General features: G+C 32.8%; 1 protein-coding gene across 1 annotated transcript in view; it reads right to left on the bottom strand.

The window, feature by feature from the left end:
- The window catches only part of PEX7 (peroxisomal biogenesis factor 7), an 84,480-nt gene extending 69,929 nt beyond the window's left edge, over positions 1 to 14,551 (bottom strand). The window contains exons 1-5 of the mRNA XM_051997833.1: positions 14,377 to 14,551; positions 10,888 to 10,945; positions 10,077 to 10,227; positions 2,625 to 2,702; positions 1,453 to 1,561 (exon numbers count right to left, since the gene is read on the bottom strand). Of these exons, the coding sequence (XP_051853793.1) occupies positions 1,453 to 1,561; positions 2,625 to 2,702; positions 10,077 to 10,227; positions 10,888 to 10,945; positions 14,377 to 14,506 (526 nt within the window). The 5' untranslated portion in view covers positions 14,507 to 14,551. The remainder of the gene's footprint in view (positions 1 to 1,452; positions 1,562 to 2,624; positions 2,703 to 10,076; positions 10,228 to 10,887; positions 10,946 to 14,376) is intronic.
- Between the last annotated feature and the right edge of the window lie 671 nt (positions 14,552 to 15,222).

The following is a 15,222-nucleotide window of genomic DNA, read 5'->3' as shown; positions in this document are numbered from 1 at the left end:
TTTATTTCAACATTCAATTAAAACAGAAATAACCAATAATAGTCAATCTATTTAACATATTTCAAAGAAAAACTAGATAATATGCAAAAGTGCTTACTTTTTAGAAGAAGGGTTTTATTATCTGGAGAAATATATTCCTAAATGTAACATCTGCAAAATAAGGACTCTTGAATTGAACAATAGCACTCTAATACTTAGCATCATTATCCCAAGATGCCTTTTAGTCCTAAATCCTGCAATTCAACAATTATTTAGGCCAGCATTTCTCAATCTAAAACATATAGAGTAAAATATCTAAAACCTCAGCACAGCAACTGGACTTTGAACTGAGATGGAAAAGTAGTAAGACAGGGAGAAGGGAGAGTCAAAGTTTTAAGTCAAATATATTTACATATGTGTATCAAATATATATAAAATATAAAGTTTTAAGAGAGTGTTCAAAGTTTTAAGAAGTAAAAGTTTGGGGCATCAGTAAAAAATTGTCATTTACCTGACAAATAATTGGTATTTGTTTAATCTCATATCCTAGAAGAAAGAAAGTTGGACTTGGAATCCTGAAGGCTGAATTTTGGGTTACTCTCTGCCACCTGGAAATTGTCTGACATTGGGCAAGATGCTTAACTTTCCCAAAACTCAGTATCTTTTTTTTTTTTAATGAAATAGAGATTATGGCATTATTTATAATGCCAATTTCACAGGACTACTGTCAGAAAAATGCTTTCTAAATGTTAAAGTGTAATGGTAGCTATTTTTATAAATCAATGATATATCCCCCCCAAAAAAAGTTGAATCTTTCTTTAAAATTTTTGTATGTATATACTATATACATATGTATATTATATATATAATATTAGGTATTTAGAATATCTTTACTAATTAGCAGTGGAAAGTGAAATATCCTTACCTCAATTGGTTTTTAACCAATTTTAACCAAACACTGCTTTCAAGTCCAATTATAATTTCTTCTTGAAATAATACACAATTTAGGCATATATATATATAAACAGAAAATTTTTTTCTTCAGCTAAAGGTCTTGCCCAAATCCATTTAAATAGTTGTTTTACACTAATTATTTAAGTGATACCATAATCACAAACAAGAACAAAAGAAACAAGGTAAAAGAACAGTCATTAAGTCTGTAGTAACCAAAAGAATAAAGAAAATAGTAACAGAAGCAGGGATGAGGTCTGACAACCAAGTTGACTAAAATCAATAATTGAGCAAGATTGTCAAAAAAAAAAAAAAAAAAAAGCCTCAGGGAACAGTAACTACTGGCAATGTACTAGAACAGAATCAACAATATAAAGATCCCAACAGAAGCTCCCAATGATGACACACCTTTATAAATTTGTTTTCTTCCTGATGTCAAGATACAGAATGCCATCTACTGGAGAAAAGAAGACAAGCCATTCGCCACAATGATGACTTTTGAACAAGTATCAATATATTTACCTGAAGTTGATGCAAAACAACCAGGGATGTGGGGTGACCAGATTGTGCTGTAAATGACACCTTCATGACCTTTAAAAGTACATAGTGACTTTCCAACTGCTGGATCCCACTAAAAATAAATAAATTAGTATCTGAATGATACACACATAGAAAATTCAAAATCTTTTAAATCTTAATATAAAGCTAGTTATTTGACCCCCTTCCCACAGCATTTATACAGCACTTTAAAATTTGCAAAGAACTTAAATATTACCTCACTGAAACTTTATGACAATCATAGGAGGTATTAAATTATACTGATTTTAGATAAGAAAACTGAGACAGATAGTAGTTAAGTGACTTGCCCAGTTATAAAGAACTCAAAAAGCAATATTTAGTAATGGAATATTAAGGGATGAGGCAGTTAGGTAGTACAGTGATAGAGCACTAGGCTTGAATTCAAATTTGACTTCAGCAATTTATTAGCTGTGTGATCCTGGACAAATAAGTCACTTAATTTCTACCTGTCTCAGTTTCCTCTGGTATAAAATTAGAATAAAAATAGTACCTATTTTTCAAGATTGTTGCAATAATCAAGTGATAATACCTGCAAAAAATGTTGTAAACTTTAAAGTTTATAAAAATTTATAAGTAAATAAATACTAGTACTAGTATGAAGAACAAATCTGGGCAGAATGGGGGGAGGGCAAAATACACTTTCATCCTTCACTTGCAGACCTAGGAGATTATGGGTATAGAATTCCACATGTTCTGTCACATTTGGCTGATGTAGCTAGTTTTGCTGATCTGGTTTTTCTTTTCTTTTCTCTTTTTTTTTTTATTCTTTGTTACAAATGATGAGTTTTGGGGGGAAAAATAGAAAGAGATACATCTAGAAATGAAGGTGATATAAAAACAAAAGCTATCAATGAATTTTTTAAAAATACTCTACTTTAAAAGAAATTATATAGTATAAGCAAAACAAACAAACCCAGAGAAACACATTTGGGAAAAAAGAAAAGAAATTGGGTGATAAGACTTGTGAAATCCATGCAGATGGAGACTATGTCTTATTTAAAAAGTGTATTCTCTATGCCCCTGGATCAGAGCTTTGTACACAACAGATATACAATAAATGTATGTTTAATACATTGAATGAAAATAACCTATTTGTTCTGTATGTTTTAACTTACCAGTTTGGCTGTTTGATCCCATGAGCCAGACACTACAAGCTGCTCACCTCTGGTTTGGCTCCAGTCAACACTATACACCTAAAAATATTTTTAAAGTTTCAATATATTATCACAATATTTTAATGGCATTAAATTACAAGAAACATCTTTTTTAGGATAGAAATAAGGATATCTTAGAAATTGCATATTAAAATCTAAAGAACAGAAAGTCATATGATCATTTAGTTTATTGTATCTAAACCATCATGGAAAATGAGAATCTACTCTACTTCAAAATATTTCTACAATATATTCTAAAATCTCCTTCATTACAAAATTACACTTTTTTTAAACCTACCAATATATCACTGTTTGCAGCACCCCAAAGAAATGTCAAGGCAGATTAGAAAGTTAGTCATTTCAAAAAGCATGCTTAGTCAATGTTTATCAGATGGTATTAAAATTAAATTAATATCCATATCTGGCCTTTCTTAGAGGATACTTATAGGAATGGTTATGAGCTTTCCAATCTCATGGTAAACAGCTTAGTTATCCTGCACTGTTTTTCTCATCTATTTCTTACTGCTTTTAGTTCCCTGGTCAGTTAACATGAAAAAAATCACTAGAAATCTCATTTTTTTACTACTGATTTTATAGATCAATTCTATATGCTGAATCTGAAAAAACGTTTAAGTATCTATAAACATATGTAAATATCACCTAGGCATACTTAATTAATTTAATAAAGATACAAGTAAATATAATTAGTCAATAGGTCATTTTTGGCTTTCATATGCTAGTATGATTTGTTATGATTTATATTACTAAAGTCTGGTTATAATAAATGTAAATACTACATCCTGTCCCCAATACATCTATGTCTAAGATACTTAAAGACTTAACACAACTCTCCTTCATACACTTCAAGGTAGAGAAAACTACACTGTTGCAGCTTTCTTTTTAAACCCTGATAAAATTAGTATGTATTATAATTTTTTAAATAGTTTTGTTCTTTCAAGGAAAAAAAAAAAGAGCACAGTAAACATAGACCAGAACTAACTACAAGACAGATATGCTGGTGAGATGAAAGACTATTTCTTGAAAAACAAGGAAACAAATGACTGTCAAATCAATCACTACTTGAGTGCCTAATATTTACAAGGTGTAGGCTCACTGATACAGACTACTGAACCAGAAGAGATGTCCTCCTAAGCTTCCTAATCTGGCAAAACCTTCTGGTGATGAGTTTGCAAAAAGAAAAAGAAAATACTACTGTTAGTATTGTTAATGTTTAGTGTCAATAAAAGTAGCTATGGGAACTATAAGTATTATATTGATTATCTCAAATATAAACCAAATAAAATAGTGACTTAAAATGAAAAACAAATAAAAAGGAAGAAGCGTGTACATTGGAAAAAAAAAAAAATAGAACTATGGAGGCAGAAAACCTGACTTCAAATCCTCGCCTTTTTACATGTATGACCTTGGGAAAGTTACTTTAATCTCTCTGGGTCAAAGTTCCTCACCTATAGAATAAAGGGATTAGACTAGATGATTTCTATGAAGTACCTTCCCACTCTAGATCTAAAATCCCATGCCTTGGTTAGGTGCTATGAAAGATGAAAAAAGTATAGGGCAATTCCTGTGTTTAAAAAGCTCAGATTCTATTCAGGAAGACATAAATGTGAAAAGAAAATTAACAACAAAAGGCAATACACATTAAATGCTAACTGAATAATACAAACAAGAAGTGCTACAGAGGTACAGTACTACAGTAAAAAGAAAGAATACCTTACTTTGGACTAGAGTGCATCTGCATGGTAAATGTGAGATATGTATGACCTTGATCTTAAAAGAAAAGGATTCAATAAACAGAGGACCACAGACTTAAAGCATGAAGAGACTTTAGAAGCCATCAAGTTTTTCCTCATTTTACAGATAGGAAAAGGGAATTCGTAAAGGATCCATATCTTGTCTAAGAGCACACAGCTAATTAGTGTCTGATGTGGCATCTCCATTGGTGAAAGAACTTTCCTTATTGGAAATTTCCTATACCAATGATATAATACAGACAAAAAAAAAAAATATATATATATATATATATATATATATATATATGTATGTGTGTGTGTGTGTATGTTTGTGTGTGTGTGTATTATATTCCTATACATGAATACATATACTATAAAAAGAAAATAAAAGAAGTAACTTCACATATGGCCCTCATATTTCAATTTTTTTTCTCAAATGCTTTAGTTATTAACTACTGCACCAATCTCAAATATAATTCAGTGAATTCGAAGATTTAAAATGAGAATTACTAGTCTATTAATGGTTTATCGGAAAAGTCTTCAGGTGAATGAGTTACTTCATAATTTAATGTCTTATGGAACTAAAGATGGTTTTCACATTTTCAGTGTCATCTAGTATTTTATGAAGTAAAATAATTGAAAAAAGATCATAAAACATTTAGGATTTATTTTCAAAATCCTTTCAAAGAATAAATAAATCAGTGGTTTGTATCTCTTACTATTGTGTTTGGCATATGGAATTAGAAAACCTCTGAATGAAAAGTGTTTTAATTTAGTGTATCTTAATTGAAATTGGCAAACCTTAAAAAGATTCAAAATGAACTCTGGTAATTAGCTGTAATAATAAAATTTGTGCTTACAAGCTATACTTCTGAAAAAGCTCTCTCATAAAACAACATCAATTATTAAATTAAATTCAATGATTTAGTTTTGCATATAAATCAATACATCTCTTTTTTCATTACTTAAAACCATTTTTGAAGATGTGAATTCATTGGAAAATGATGAACATTTTTTCTATCTCACCATCTCTATGTACCTTCATCTGGGGACTTCCTATCAGAGAACTGCAGCTACTACTACTACCAAATTACTACTTCTTGAAGAAAAAACTTACTGATGTCTATTTTCTTTGAGACCTTATTCTCAAAAAACAGTAGAAATTCCCCTAGCATGTCATGAGGCAACTGGTAGTATGGTAGCCACAGCACCAGGCCTGGAGTCAGAAAAAACTGAAGTCAGAATTTACCCTTAGACATTCTCTTGAGTTACTCTGGACAAGTCACTTAACCCTTGTTTATCTATTCCCTCATCTATAAAATGGGAATAAAAATAGCATCTGTCTCGTAGGATTATTGTTGAGGAACAAATTAGATACTATTTGTAAAAGTATAAGTGCACAGTGCCTGGCACATTGTAGCTACTATATAAATGCTTCTTCCTTTCCTTCCCCTTTCAAATCATGAGATTTGAAATCAAAATCTTAACATCTAATTTTATATCAAATAAGATTTTTTAAAAAAAGAAAATCTACAAACCACAAAATAGTATGAATGTCTATTCATATGCAAATAAGCTAGAAAACTAGGTATGGTACCACATTCTTTAAGGATTTGGGGATCTAAGTTTTGTATCACTAAATTAGATTTTCTTTTTACATTTCTTATGAAAATATAAATAAGCAATAACTACATGAAAGAAATTGACTCATATTTTTGTATAAAGATTTTGTACAAAGAGCAAAGAATTCAAACTCTTTAATAAGAAATTACCTTAAATATCATCTTCATGATGAAATTTAAAACTGGTTAACCATATTCATTTCTTAACTAGTATCTTGCTTTGGATGGTAAAGGATAATCAAAAACTAAATGTAAATCCTCTAACTAGAGTTTAACTTAAGTCAGCTACAAACAGATTTCTCAATTTTCTAGGGAAAAAGGCAAGCTCTTAAAAACAACCTAAACATATATACACAATTTAACAAGGAAAGGTGTTCAGAGTCTTTTTTATTGTCCTAAAACTTTCAGGACTATCTCAACTTCAGTCTGTGAATTTCATATAAAATTCAGCAAGATGAAGACAAACAATGAGTTGTCATCTTTTCACAGGGCCAAAAGTCTAGCACAATGTAAAGGCTGTCTATTCTCTCTGTCTGGAACAAGTGTTCTTCTTTTAATAATCCTATAAGGTAGATACTATAATTATATTAGCAGGATTAGCTGAATAGCAGCATGAAAAATAGGTTGGGAAGACCAGAGGCAAGAAAGACAAAATAGGCTATTAATTACCACTATTTATCCCTCATGCCTAGGGCTCTCTTACTTGTCTTAGCTTCTCTCAGATTTCAGCTAAAGCCTTTCCCAGATATCTTTATCTTTAATAGTACCTTTTCCTCTGAAACTCTCCCCAAGACTAGTCCCCAAGCTAAGGCAGGAAATACAAATTCCAAAGCATTCATCTGGCTAACACATTTAAGTATTTACTACCTGCCTGATATTGTGCTAAATAAGAAGTAGAGAAGGACAAAAAGGCAAAAATAGTCTCTACATTCCAATATAGTAGACAACATGTAAATAGCTTGTATTTTACAGAGTAATCTGAAGAAAAGGAAGTTTCTAGGAGCTGGGACAAGAAGGGAGGCCAAGAGAGACTTCTTACCAAAAAATGTATCTAAACTTTGTGCTGAAGGATGACGGGAATTATAAAAGACAAAGGTGAAAAAGGAGTACATTCTAGACATGAGGGAGTACAAAAGCATTACAACAGGAGATAAGCAAGAAACAGCAAGAAATCCAGTTGGCACTAGACAAATCTAGGGTAATATAACAAGATTCTAAGAATATGGTCAGTTCACCTCTAAATCCAAGTCATACTTTGTGAAAAAGCATCCTGAGTTAATTCAAATGAAAAGAATTTTATACTTTTTTTCTATCTTTCCTCCCCAAACATTCAACTACTAAAGTCTAATAGTGTGTAAATCGAGAAAATTCTCTCTAATGCCTTGCTCTGTTTTGTCAAGTTTAATTAAACAAGAAACTAGAAATTAAATAAATTCTGATAACTAATGAAATTGAGCATAAATAAATCCTAAGTAAAATTTATGTCATTAAAAATTGTACAAGTTTAAAAAACAAGAACTCTAAAAGAGATGGGCTTTGTATAAAAAGAAACAGAATTTTCGTATAAGAAAATACATAGTTGTTCCAAATGATAACAGATGTTTTAATTTTGTTGTTTTTAAGATTAGGTCTCCCTCACTAGCCCAGGTTAGAAGTGTAAACTGACTACTTTTGGAAGTGATCCCACTGTGATCTTCATGGAAATAATCCAATCCATTTCCAACATGGGCCAGTTTGACCTTCTGGATGCCACCTGCCAAAGTCCAATCCGAGGAGCTCACCATATTAATGCTGATCTGAACAGCTTAGTTCACTGTAGCTAAAAAAATCTATTAGGTCTAAGAGTTCAAATCACACAATTCTACAAATTACAGCATGTTACACAAAGTCACAGAAAGGGTACTTATCTAAACTATGACTAAATAACAAATATTTAAGAAATATGTGAATATTAAAACATTTCTTGAAATTAGCAAAATATATTGGAAAAGACAACTGATACTTATTTCATTCTTCTTAGATATTCCTTCAATTGGACTAATTCTACTTTACTTTTGAGTATCACACATGTTTTTTGTCTTGAAGCAATCAACTGAAGAATCACTTACAAGCATATATTACAGTGTTTGGTATAGTGCTAGGTACAAAATAATTTTGGTAAAATACATGAAGTTCATCAAAGAAAGAACATTATAATACAGATAAATTTGTGTCTTTTTAACAATCTGAGTCTATAATTTCATCTATGATAGAAATCGCCCATGAGGAAACTCTTTCCATTGATGCATATGATAATAATATGAAATATAAAAGCAATTTGCATAAATTTGCCTAGAGGACTAAGTGATTTGCTGACAGTTATAAGGACAGTATGGATTTTGGTTTTGAATACATGTCTTTCTCTCTTTGACCTCACTAAATTCACTTTATTTAATTAAGTTATATGTAAAATAAACATATAAAAGTCCTTAAAAACATAATGTTTAACAAAAAAAAAAAAAAATGAAGTTTGCCTACCAATTTTTACATCAAATATTTGAATTTCTACATATAAGCTTTAGTCCTACCCAAACAAACAATGCATTAACGCTCAGATTAAAAACAAATAGGAAACATTATATATTTTTACATTCTATTGTTTCTGTTTTCTTTCTACTTAGCTGGACACAAATGCGAAAAAATAGAAAAAACAATGGACATATGCATCACAAAAGAAGCTATCAGATCCTATGGCTATTTTGGTTGGTTTTGTTGAACTACTTGGGTTCCCTATTACTTTTCTCATTCATTGTTACTCAGTATGGTTCTCTGGGGAGAGGGAAAAAATATATTTGGACATGAATATGATAGCACAGTACCTGGCAAAAAGGAGGCACTTAATAAATATTTACTCTGGTACATATAAAAGCAAAAGATATCAATAAAATGCTTTTAAAAGGGTTTCAGAATGACATTTTTAAAAATTCAATATTTTGAGAGATATTTTATGAGTTGATGAGGCTCAGCATTTATGACAATAAGGAATTTTTTTAAGTTCTATTTTTAAACTGTACCATATAAAAGAGAAATTTAGAAATGAAAATTGCTACACAGCTCGGTTTTATCTAATGGTCTTAAGACGGACAACTAATTTTCAAAATACTCAAGTTAAGTCAGTAAGAGCAAAGAAAAAGAAAAATTTTAGAAACAGGATGAAGAAGCCCATAGATCTTAACTTATTAAAATCCCCATATATCACTACATAGCTGTAGATCTATCATTACATGATGCTCAAAAACCAATATGGTCCATGAAGATAATAGGAAAAAAAATGTAACAGGCCAATTTGTGCTTTTCATTGGGATGTTCAAACTATGCAAAATGAGCATATGTACATAGTAGCAATATCCTTCTTTTGAATTTCTGTATCTCACCTATCTATTCATCTTCTTACTTTTTCAAAATAGTAAGCAGTTCATTTATCAGTCTCTGAATTACAAAGACTGGAAATCCTGCCTTAGAAACACAAGAATGCCTTCTAAAGATGACAGGGAGTATCCACAGGTTACTATTTGCCTTTCAATGCCTTTTTCAGAAATTATTCTGACAAACTGAAAATTAAAACAAGTCAGAAGTACCATTTCACTCCTATTAGATTGGCTAATGTGACAGGAAAAGAAAATGATAAATCTTGGAGAGGATATAGAAAAACTGGGACATGAACTATTGGTAAATTTGTAAACTGATCCTTTCTGGAAAGTAATTTGAAACTATGCCTAAAAAAGCAATAAATTATGTATACCTTTTGATCCAGAAAAGTATTAGATCCTATATCTCAAAGAAACTTTTTTAAAGGGTGAAAGGATCTATTTTTACAAAAATATTTATAACAGCTCTCTTTGTGGAAGCAAGAATTATAAAGTGAAGAAATAATACTGCCCTTTGAGAATATTTTCCATATTCAAAGATCTCATACAGGGACAAATGCCTTAACTGAAAAGTATCTTGTCCAAAATCTAAACCACAAAAACAAGATGAGCCCAGGCAAAGGTCCTTCTTACCTCCTGTGTGTGTTCTTTAAACACCTGCAAAGGGCCTCTAGTTTCAGCAGTATCCCACAGTTGCAAAGACCCATCTCCACTGCAGGTGATTAGTACATGTTCATTGTTCTCACTCCATGTCACATCAAACAGGCCATCATTCCAGTCAAAACTACAACAAGGTAACCAAGACAATCATTTTTTAGTAACAAAAAAAGGTACTGAAGTATTATCTTCAGAATTCTACAAAGAATTCTTTCTGGGACACAGGAGTAGCAAATAATTAATAATATTCACTTAGCTTTTTAATCATTTTAATTTCCCCACCAAATTTATTTTTAAAAGTGGCAAGTATTTATTAGTTGATTCAGTGTTTTTCTCTTCTCTATCCTTGCCTTTCCTGATTGAAGTATTTTTTTGTTAATGAAAAAGTCTCTAAAGAAAAAGAAGTAAAAATATCTAAAACAACTTACAAACTAGATAACTGATTCCCAAATAATCAAGAGTTCATAATACTGAAAACAATAGAGAAGGATTATTGCATATTCTATTTAAAATTTCTTATATTTGATTTTTAAAAATTATAAATAAATGATGCTAAGACTATTTATAAAAGAAGCATGGCATATCAAAATTCAAAAGCAAAAACAAGTTATACATCATGCAACTTTGTGAAATATCTTCTGAATATTGCCAAATAAAAAAACTATTTTATTAAACATATACATTCAAAATAAATCTAATTTTGACTATGGGAAAGCACTCAAACTGTGTTCAATTGGCAGTGATAAGAAAATTAAATTTATTAATTTAATACCTATATCATTGTTACCTTTTAAAGTGTCTGATCCCGGCTTCATTTTGTTCTAGTACAATGAGTGTTCCACAGCCTAAAAAGGTAGAAAAGAGAAAGAAGATAATTAAAGTTATATTTACTATTAACATTACAGCCAGCCTACTTTAGTTATACTATGAAACTACCAAGTTTAACAAAGTTGCATGTACTGAAGTACAATTCTTTTTTTTTTTTTTTTTTTTGTCCCTACTACTACTTATTTGGAATCATTATTCAATCAGAATCTGCCTTTTAAAAGATATTCCAGCTAGGGAAAGTTTTTATACTTTTTCATGTAGCTACTGGTACAGTATGTAATAAGCACATAAAAGCTTCATATGACTTTAGTTTTCTTTAAAATATGAGAGGGTTTTCTATGTGTTTAATTGTAAAGGGCTGAAACTCTGAATAGGTGCACTGGAATCAGACAACTGAGCACTTAAGGCTAATTACCTATTGGACAATAACTCTATTAGCATATGAAAAAATAGCCCTTCTCACTATTCTGTGCTGGCTCAATGTTTTGATGTATACAGATAATCGTAGGAGAAATTAGAGAGTGGAGTGAGATAAGCCAGATTCACTTTGGAGGATGAGGAGAAGGGAAGTTGGTGGAGAGCTTGTAGCAGTTTTGTCCATCCCCTTCACTTCTCCCCTTAAAGACCAAGGACTTTAACTTATTCTGACTCCAGCTGTTCTTGAGGCCTCTAGGGAGCTAGTCCGGACTTTACATTTAATAGTGCTCTCAATTAACCAAAAAAAATTTTCTTCTGTTCCCCCAAATAATATTATAGCTATGATAGCTAAGCAAAACAAAGTCCTAAGTTGGTCAAGTCCAAAAATATATCTCAGTCTGAATCTATTACTTTTCTGTAAAATGTAAGGTTTTCAAAATAAATTTCAGCCTATTAAATGGCTGGTGAGCTTCTTAAGGACAGGGGCTATCTTTTGCATCTTTTTGTATCTCCAGGATTTAGCAGAGTGTCTAATAGTGAGTACATAATAAATGTTTGACTGATATTATAAAGTGAATATAACAGTGATTCTATGACAGACCAAATTAGTTATATGTTTGCTAATAGTAATTATTATAATTTTTAAAATAATAAATCAATAATTAATAAAAGAAAAAAAAATAAAGAAAATAACAAAGTAAAAAAAATTAGTTGCCTCTCAATTTCAAAATGTACAACATTCTTTTTCATAGAACTTCTGTTGAAGGAAAAAAACATTCTACAATACCAGAATGGTATACTGGCTTGTTTCGTAGTTCTGATCTAAGCCAGCTAGTTCACTGTGTTAAAACATGTTGAAGTCAGAAACAAACTTCTTGAAGGCAAGGATGGTTTCAATTTTGTCTTCATATCCCTAGAGTCTCAATTGAGCATTTTGCACAAAGTGAGCTCTTGGTGCTCAGGAGAATGATTATTTGTTCTCCTATGGCCACAAAATAGAATTCCCAAACAACCAACCTACAAATCTGTGAAGCTGTTCCCAAGTAGAGCAAAAGCAAAAGAACAGAAAAACTTTTGCAAACCCATCACCACTTCTGATAAAACACAGACATACACCAGTTTTTGGTGGGTCAGTACAATCATATCTATGCAAAAGAAATAGCATTTCATTCTAAATAATTTCTAGAAAACAAATTTGATCACTAGGAAAGATCAGTTTTCTTGGTTCAACCTCTTTTTCTAGAGGATAAGGATAAGGCCTAAATAGCAGTAGGCAAATGATTACTGAATGGTTGTTTTTTTCTCATCATAAGAAATTTTGCTTCTGCCACCATCAAGTATATTAGGGAACAGGGGAGAAGAGTTTTCTGAAAAGTTTAAGAAAAGATAAAATAATTGCCCCCAAGCTCGTAAGTACTCAGGGAGGATAGAAGAAAGGAAAAAAAAAATGTTTTATTTGTGTGGAAGCTAGGTGCAAAATCTGAGTTAAAATTAACCTCAGACACATTAACTGTATGATCCTGGGCAAGTCACTTAATCTGTCTTCCTCAGTCTCCTCTTCAATAGAGCTATAGAGCAGGAATAATAATAACACCCATCTACCAGGATTTTTTTTCAGGACTAAATAAGATAATAATTTAAAAATTAAGGAATGTCCAACCCCAGCTTGACACACAGGGCTATATAAAGTGAGCTATTATTATGACTTACATACATTTTTATATACATTATTTAAACTTGAAGCTTTGTAAGCTTTGTCTGAAGCTGACATAACAGACTATATGCCCCTTTTATCCAGAGGGATGAAGGTGGCTTGCCCAAATATTCAACTTAGGCAGAGAAACAAGATGAAAATCAGTACTTGAATTCAACAATTAAGTATCTACCATATCTAAGGCATGGTTCCAAGTGCCAAGAGAAATACAAACATGATTTAAGTAGTTAAATTCTAATGGGGGAGAGGGAATGGGGATCTAATAGGGGTTTCACACAAGTAACTATAATTCAAAATAAAATACTAGCATATTAAAAACACACACAAAGCACTTTGAGAATTCAAAGAGGTAAAAACACTCCAGATTGGAGTAAAGAACATGCACAGAAAGCTCAGGGCCAGAAAATCTAGGCTCAAGAGTACAGTCAAGTGTGAAACTTCGGGAAGGCTGAGGTTGCTAGAGGGATGGGAAATAAGGAAGAGATTCTAAAAAAGAGGCTAAATTTATTGCAAAATGGATTGCATTTTGTTCACTTAGAAGCAGCTGCATTTTTTAATTAAAACTGGATCAGAGTGGATTACATTAGAAATAGATTAGAGGGGGCAGCTAGGGGGCGCAGTGGATAGAGCACCAGCCCTGAAGTTCAAATGTGACCTCAAATATTTACCATTTCCTAACTGTGTGAAAGAAAGAGAAAAGAAAAGAAAGAGACTAGAGGCAGATATGGTAGATAAAATACTGCAGTGTTCTTCAGATTGAGAGAGAAAAGAGGTAAGCTAGGATAGTGACAGTAGGAAAGAAAATAATGAATGAATGGGAAATTATTCTAGAATGAGAATTTAAGGAAATGGTGATTAATGGGAGAGAGGAAATGAGGGAAGGGATCAGATAAAATCCCAAAAGTTAAGGCCTTTAAGATCACAGTGCAATTAACTTTAAATTGACAAGTCAGATCCAGGGATGGGTAGATTGGGGAGTGGGGAGGGAGAAAAAGGGAGAGAATGAACTTCCTTTTTTTCCTTTTTGTCACGATAATACTAATTATTCATGTTTAAAGAGGCAAGTTTGAGGTACTGTCTTCATAACAATTAGTATAGGCAGTACAGGAATTATCCTCATTTTGCAGGTGAAGATACTGAAGTTCCAAAAGATCAAGTCACCAGGGTCATACAGCTAGGTTTAGGAACAGAAAACGCCCTCCGACTCCAGCCCCGAGAGGTGCACGCAGAGGGATCCCCAAGCGAGCCACCCAAACCCCGCCGCCATCGGTCCCTCGAGCGCCCCTCAGCGGACAACGAGGAAGGGCGGGGCCTCACCCGCAATCCCGTAGTACTGGGAGGCGGCGCATGCCAGGCGCCCCGGAAGGTAGGGGGAGAACTCCACGGCGTAACCATGGCGACCCGGGGTCCGCAGCGTCTGCGCGCCCCTGCCGTGCGCTGCGCTCATCCCCTACCCAGCCACCCTCCCGCACCCCGCCCCCTTGCCTCCCTCCCCCTTTCCCGAGGCAGCCTCGGGGCGCCGGCTCCAGTTCCGGGAGAGAGGCGGAAACGGTCCCGGTTGACAGGACCTTGTGGGAGAGATTCTGGAAGTGAGAGAGCGGAAATGAGTGTGTTTCGGGACTTGAAATCTAGATTCGGATTGGTCCGGAGAGAACAGAGTACGGAAGCCTCTGGTGACCATGTTAGCCGAAGGCAGCGAACTCCGCACTTCAGTCTCCAAGTTGTCCTTAAAGGAGCCGTGTGTTTGTGAGAGTAGTTCGGGATTCTTGTAATTACTGCCTTTTGATTGCATTATATATACGTATATTCAGTCAGTAAACATTTAATAAGCACGTGCCATGGACTAGTCACATAGTACACATTATTGTACAGATTATATTATCTATGAGAGATAAATGTGTACACACACACACACACATTGGAGAGACAAAACTTTTAGAGCTGGAATAGTTTCCTCTTTCCCATTTTACAAATGAAGGCTAAAGTGATTTCTCAAAGGACAAGCAAAAATTTATGGTAGTTTCAGAATTCAGATCTAACCACCCTCCCACTAATTATAGTGCTGTCCTCTTTCTGCATCAATTTCATTCGATAAACATTTATTAAATGCTTGTGTCCGGCGCTATGTTTATACGAAACAACAGACAGCCTTTGCCATCTTAT

The sequence above is a fragment of the Antechinus flavipes genome, chromosome 4 (genome assembly GCF_016432865.1).
Source record: "Antechinus flavipes isolate AdamAnt ecotype Samford, QLD, Australia chromosome 4, AdamAnt_v2, whole genome shotgun sequence".
NCBI classification, from domain to species: domain Eukaryota; kingdom Metazoa; phylum Chordata; class Mammalia; order Dasyuromorphia; family Dasyuridae; genus Antechinus; species Antechinus flavipes.
Note: the sequence above shows the minus strand (reverse complement) of the source record. Positions and strands in the feature narration are given on the sequence as shown.